At 50.1% G+C, this 6,894-nt stretch overlaps 1 protein-coding gene across 4 annotated transcripts in view; it reads right to left on the minus strand.

Annotated features, from left to right (window-relative positions):
* LOC116957751 (tyrosine-protein kinase SRK2-like) overlaps positions 1-6,019 on the minus strand; it is a 40,599-nt gene extending 34,580 nt beyond the window's left edge. The window contains exons 1-4 of one of the 4 annotated variants that reach the window (XM_032980094.2): positions 5,439-6,019; positions 5,030-5,145; positions 1,115-1,275; positions 166-334 (exon numbers count right to left, since the gene is read on the minus strand). In XM_032980094.2, coding sequence (XP_032835985.1) covers positions 166-334; positions 1,115-1,275; positions 5,030-5,145; positions 5,439-5,752 — 760 coding nt within the window. In that variant the 5' untranslated portion in view covers positions 5,753-6,019. Of the gene's footprint in view, positions 1-165; positions 335-1,114; positions 1,276-5,014; positions 5,146-5,414 lie in introns of all 4 variants that reach the window. The other 3 variants (XM_032980093.2, XM_032980092.2, XM_032980090.2) reach the window with 3 other exon arrangements.
* Between the last annotated feature and the right edge of the window lie 875 nt (positions 6,020-6,894).

Below are 6,894 nucleotides of genomic sequence, written 5' to 3' on the forward strand. Positions count from 1 at the left end.
ATTCACCGTTATTTGTCTTGTGTGTCTTTACATCACACCTGCTTGTACATCTCACCTACATTTAATAATAATAATCTACGTTTCTAAAGTAACTTTCATCAGGAGGTCACAAGGCACTGTACAACACATCTGCCTCCACCTCTCTCCTGTCTCCACATCTCTCACCTGGCTTCAGGGTCTTAATGGCAACGGGGGTGGAGTGGTTCCACAGGCCCTGCCACACCTCCCCGAACTCCCCCTCTCCCAGCTTCCGCTCGAGGCTCACTGCCTCGGCAGGGACCTCCCACACGTCGCCCAGCGATCCCGTGGTCTCAGGGCCCTCTCCCTCGGGAACCTGGGAGTGACACCGACACCTAGGAATAACACTGACACCACACCTGGGAGTGACACCACACCTGGGAGTGACATCACACCTGGGAGTGACACTGACACCTGGGAGTGACACCACACCTGGGAGTAACACCACACCTGGGATTGACACTGACACCTGGGAGTGACACTTCACATACGCACACATCACGATTCCCTGTATAGTCTTTAAACAGACTGTTGGGGCTGGGACGGCACACGAGTGGGGGGAGTGCCCATTTCAGGCTGAGCTGACCTAGACGAGGCCCAGGACCGGATCAGGTAACTGTCACTGGTGTTGGTGGCGTTAAGCGTGAATTGAACTTGGGTAGCCGGAGTTGTAGCGCAACAGCATCAACTGCTGCACCGCTGCTCCCCAAACACACACACACGTATGAGCACACAAGACACATACACACAAAGATCCCCCGTGTAGCTTTGACTGTTAGGAGAAGTGCTGTTAGTGAGCACCTGTGAAGTCCGGCACGGCACACGTGGGGGTGGGTGGCCAACACCACGCTCGGATGCCTTTGTCTCCAACAGTCGCGATATTTTTACACACCGCACCAGGTACTAATTTTGAGGCTTAGTCGGCCTAGGGGAGGCCCAGAACCGGTTCAGATATTCATCACTGGTGTTGACCGTGAGCGGAAATCGAACTCGATCGCTGGGTTGTAGTGCAGCGCGCTATGCACTGGACCACCGCTCCCCAGACAGCATACACAGACACTTGCGCACACAGACACGCACGCAGACACGCACGTACCGCACGGCATGGCGCCCGGAGCTGGATGCAGAGCGCGGAGTCGCCGCTGCAGAGAGACTCCACGAGTGCGGCGAGGCTTGCGAAGCTGCGCTCCTTCGAGATGGAGAATCCTGTGCGGGTCTTCCTCACGCGCACGTGCTTCACCAGGTCTCCGTCGCGCACTGCACCACCCCCACCACAGTCATGAGCAGCGCTTACAGTGCCATCGCGATCGTACACCAGCACCATCACGTACAGCGCCATCATCATCAACACCATCACAACCAAATCATCATTAGCACCATCACATATAGCACCATCACATACAGTGAGGGAAAAAAGTATTTGATCCCCTGCTGATTTTGTACGTTTGCCCACTGACAAAGAAATTATCAGTCTATAATTTTAATGGTAGGTTTATTTGAACAGTGAGAGACAGAATAACAACAAAAATCCAGAAAAACGCATGTCAAAAATGTTATAAATTGATTTGCATTTTAATGAGGGAAATAAGTATTTGACCCTCTGCAAAACATGACTTAGTACTTGATAGCAAAACCCTTGTTGGCAATCACAGAGGTCAGACGTTTCTTGTAGTTGGCCACCAGGTTTGCACACATCTCAGAAGGGATTTTGTCCCACTCTTTGCAGATCTTCTCCAAGTCATTAAGGTTTCGAGGCTGACGTTTGGCAACTCGAACCTTCAGCTCACTCCACAGATTTTCTATGGGATTAAGGTCTGGAGACTGGCTAGGCCACTCCAGTACCTTAATGTGCTTCTTATTGAGCCACTCCTTTGTTACCTTGGCCGTGTGTTTTGGGTCATTGTCATGCTGGAATACCCATCCACGACCCATTTTCAATGCCCTGGCTGAGGGAAGGAGGTTCTCACCCAAGATTTGACGGTACATGGCCCCGTCCATCGTCCCTTTGATGCGGTGAAGTTATCCTGTCCCCTTAGCAGAAAAAACACCCCCAAAGCATAATGTTTCCACCTCGATGTTTGACGATGGAGATGGTGTTTTTGGGGTCATAGGCAGCATTCTTCCTCCTCCAAACACGGCGAGTTGAGTTGATGCCAAAGAGCTCCATTTTGGTCTCATCTGACCACAACACTTTCACTCAGTTGTCCTCTGAATCATTCAGATGTTCATTGGCAAACTCCAGACGGGCATGTATATGTGCTTTCTTGAGCAGGGGGACCTTGCGGGCGCTGCAGGATTTCAGTCCTTCACGGCATAGTGTGTTACCAATTGTTTTCTTGGTGACTATGGTCCCAGCTGCCTTGAGATCATTGACAAGATACTCCCGTGTAGTTCTGGCCTGATTCCTCACCGTTCTCATGATCATTGCAACTCCACGAGGTGAGATCTTGCATGGAGCCCCAGGCCGAGGGAGATTGACAGTTATTTTGTGTTTCTTCTATTTGTGAATAATCGCACCAACTGTTGTCACCTTCTCACCAAGCTGCTTGGCAATGGTCTTGTAGTGCATTCCAGCCTTGTGTAGGTATACAATCTTGTCCCTGACATCCTTGGAGAGCTCTTTGGTCTTGGCCATGGTGGAGAGTTTGGAATCTGATTGATTGATTGCTTCTGTGGACAGGTGTCTTTTATACAGGTAACAAGCTGAGATTAGGAGCACTCCCTTTAAGAGTGTGTTCCTAATCTCAGCTCGTTACCTGCATAAAAGACACCTGGGAGCCAGAAATCTTTCTGATTGAAAGGGGGTCAAATACTTATTTCCCTCATTAAAATGCAAATCAATTTATAACATTTTCGACATGCGTTTTTCTGGATTTTCTTGTTATTCTGTCTCTCACTGTTCAAATAAACCTACCATTAAAATTATAGACTGATCATTTCTTTGTCAGTGGGCAAACGTACAAAATCAGCAGGGGATCAAATGCTTTTTTCCCTCACTGTACAGCATCATTAGTACCACCATATACAAAATCATAATCAGCAGCAGTATTACACTCACCCATCCACCAGCCCACCCACACACAGACATACCCCTGTCCACCCACTCGCCCACACACAACACAATCTTCTACATATATAAAAGTAAAACATTTTCTTTGGTTCTTTCGGTAAAGTCACGTAGAATGAGAATAAAATAATAAAATAAAACAATAAAATTCTCACGACGTTTCGGCCACAACACAAGTGGCCTTCTTCAGGTGACTTTACCGAAAGAACCAAAGAAGATGAATCCTTGCAGTCACGAAAGCTTTAAATCGAAAAGTAAAACATTATCTGTGGGTTTGTTTGTGGGTTTGTGTGTGTTCGCGCGCTTGCGAACGATTTGCCTCTCCAACGGTGGGGTTCACGTAAAAAAAAACACAGGTACCACGCCGTAAGCCCCGCCGTGAGCAAGCGCTATGCCTTTTTCACATCCGTCAACTTTAAATTAGTTTAATTAGTGATTTAGGTGCGCTTCCCTTTTATTTGTTTATGCCGCATGTACGACCATACGACCATACCAACTCACGCGCCTGGGGGGGGGGGGTCGGCCCATGCCAAGTCGCACGTCTTCGGTGGGAGTGAGGGGGACATTTTCTTTCGCGTTAAAAATGCTATAATAATAATACACTAAACGCTGACATTAATTCTTCACTGTGTTATGTCCCCCCCACCCCGATGCGTGCAGTTATTACTACTATACAGTAGCTAGATGCTACAACTATAGGCCGTAGATATTACTGCAGAACGGCCAGGGAGATCGTGGCTGGGGGGGGGGGGGGGTCAGGGATAGCAACCCAGCCCCAGCCTGCCAAGGTGCCACCTCGGCCGGCTGGACTAGGCTTCACCACGCCACTCTGTCAAGTGAGTACTTTGTGCTATATAGTCGATAAATACTGCTATAGAGTTAGCATGTACTACTGTAGTGATAGCAGGTACCACCACAGTCGGTATGCACTGCTGTAATAATAGCAGGTACCACCACAGTCAGTATGCACTGCTGTAATCATAGCAGGTACCACCACAGTATGCATTGCTGTAATCATAGCAGGTACCACCACAGTCAGTATGCACTGCGGTAATCATAACAGGTACCACCACAGCATGCACTGCTGCAGTGAAAGCAGGTACCACCACAGTATGCATTGCTGTAATCATAGCAGGTACCACCACAGTCAGTACGCACTGCTGTTAGATTTTTAAGAGTAGTTTTGAAATATTTGTAAGACCCGGGCAATGCCGGGTACTTCCCGCTAGTTGTAATATAAATGTTAAGGATTGTCATTATCGTATAGCCTGTGTTGAAGTAATCATCTTAAGTATAATCCTGCGTTAAAAAAAACATGTTGTTGACCACAGAACATTACATGACTCGAACTACAGGTGATCTGACACTTGCTTTTTATTGTAGATTAATATTTAAACAGGTTTAAAACGATCCTACTTAAATTCCTGTGGACACCCATGATATTTGGCATATTATAAACATCAAATACGTGTTTATACTGTGGCATTCCTTTAATTCCTTAATATTTTGCACCTTTGTTGACATGTGATGAGATTTTTGCATGAAAATTTTTGGTCGACTATGCCGCAATTTACGGTATTTTTGTAGTAAATAAAATATTTTACATAATACATTCTCAGAAATGTATTATTCATAGTCCCTCTGTACACGCGCAGGAATTGAAATAATGACATCTTCGTTAGATTTATTTGTATTTTTTTACATTTGTATTTTTTTCCTTGAATTTGGCGCCTCACTTAACTTGACGCCCTAAGCGACTGCCTAGTTCGCCTATATGCTCACCCCTCTCATCACACTCACTCCACTCTCATCACACTCACCACTCAGCCCTCTCAACACACTCACACCCTCATCCTGTTCTCATAACACTCACACCATCACCAATCACTCACCACTCTCATCACACTCACTCACACCCTCACCACTCACCCATCCGGATCTCACCCGAGAGGCTGAACCTGCCAGCACCTCCGTCCCGCAGCAGAAAGGCGCCGTGCTCGTTGGCGCTGGATAGCAGCACGCGCTCCGCCTCGACGCGACTCACGGTGCCGAAGAACCACCTGGGGAGGGGAACACGGTGAGGGGGGCACGGTGGGGAGGGGGGGCACGGTGAGGGGGACACGGTGAGGGGGGGGCGCACAGTGAGGAGAGGGCACGGTGAGGGGAGGCATGGTGAGGAGGGGGCACGGTGAGGGGGGGTATAGTGAGGGGGGCACGGGGAGGAGTGGAACCTTTTACTCAACTCTTACTCCTCCCCCATCACTCGCCCACCACTCCTCACTCGTCACCTCCATTCGTTGTTCATCAACCCTCACCACTCATTCCTCACCCTCTCCCATCACCGCTCACGTACGGCTCGGCGTGGAGGTTTGCGGCGCCGGAGCTGCGCCCCGGGCCCCCCCCCACCTCGCGCCCCGAGCCCCCGGGGCCAGGAGGTTCCCGCAGAACCTCCGCGCCATCGTCGGGGCACGCAAAGTCGACTCGGAACCCCTCGCTGTCTCGCGAAGGGTTTCTCACGAGCCCCCGGAGATCCTCGGTGTCGCCGATCTGGGATCCGGACCACAGAGTGTGGGTTGGCGTACGGTCCGAGGCGTGTGGATCTGAGGAGCCGTGGTGCCGCCACTGGGTCGCGGCCAAGCCCCTGGTTTTACCACTCGTCTGGCCCATGCCGAGCCGGCTCACAGCCCCGTGGGCCACGCTGCCATATCCTGGCTCTGCACCATCTGAGCGGGGTCCTCACGAGTCGCGTGGTGGTTAACTTTGATCTACGCAGCCGATGCCGCTCGTCACAGTGCGCAGCAGCAGGAGCAGCAGAAGATCGGTAACGACACAGCCACTGCGATGGAACGCGGCGGCCCACGTGGACGCGTTGCTGCCGAGGGACCGAGGAGCCCGAGCAGAAGCTGACAAGGCGTGGTTCGAGTAAAACACGGAGCCGAGCCTTCCTCATTTAAACTCTCCCCCCCCCGCCGACCGCCCTTGCGTGGAGGGAAGTTTGGCCACAAGCTCACCGCGGGTTTTTCCGCCCCCACCAGGAGCTGAACTCGGAATTTTGCTCTATCCAAAACAACAACAATTGAGCTGTGCAGAGCGGCACATGGGAGGTTTCTCCGGCGTTGTTCTCTCTGTCTCTCTCATTCTCGATCATCGATGTTCTCTCTCTCAGCTGGTGTTGTTGAAACCTCCGTCACGGTACGCTGTGACTCCAGGGGCAAGCCACCATGGCGGCACTCAACACCTCACTAGGGGAAGAAGACGTGGCCAGGTTTTCTTAATTTTGGCAAATGAGTGGTGATATTATTCACCTACCACTGTGGGAACCACCAGCTACTACTGTGGTAATGATCCATATCCCAATTCACTACTACTGAAGTAAACAATGTGTAAAAAAAATCTACAAATAGTTATATCTACCAATATGACCACTCCTACAATAATCCTGGTATGACAGTTCACCACAGTGATAACACTCGCGTTTGATTACTATCTAACACTCCACGGAGCATTATTACAAAGACACAGATTCCACGTTACGGTATAGCCTTTAACAGACTGCTGGGTCAAGTGCTGCAGAAGCGAGCACCCGCTAAGGCCAGCATGGCACACGAGGAGGGTGTTCAGCACCACGACCGGCTGGCCACCTTTTTCTACCCCAAATTATGTTTACACACTGGGCCAGGTACTCGTTTAGGGCTGAGTCAACCTAGGGTAGGAGCAGAACTGCTTTATATATTCGTCGCTATTACTGGCCGTGAGTGGGAAATCTAACTCTGGTCGCTGGGTTTGTCATGCAGTGCCCTTACGACTGC

The sequence above is a fragment of the Petromyzon marinus genome, chromosome 35 (assembly GCF_048934315.1).
Source record: "Petromyzon marinus isolate PM22_M1 ecotype Great Lakes invasive population chromosome 35, UKy_Petmar_22M1.pri1.0, whole genome shotgun sequence".
Taxonomy (NCBI): Eukaryota; Metazoa; Chordata; class Hyperoartia; order Petromyzontiformes; family Petromyzontidae; genus Petromyzon; species Petromyzon marinus.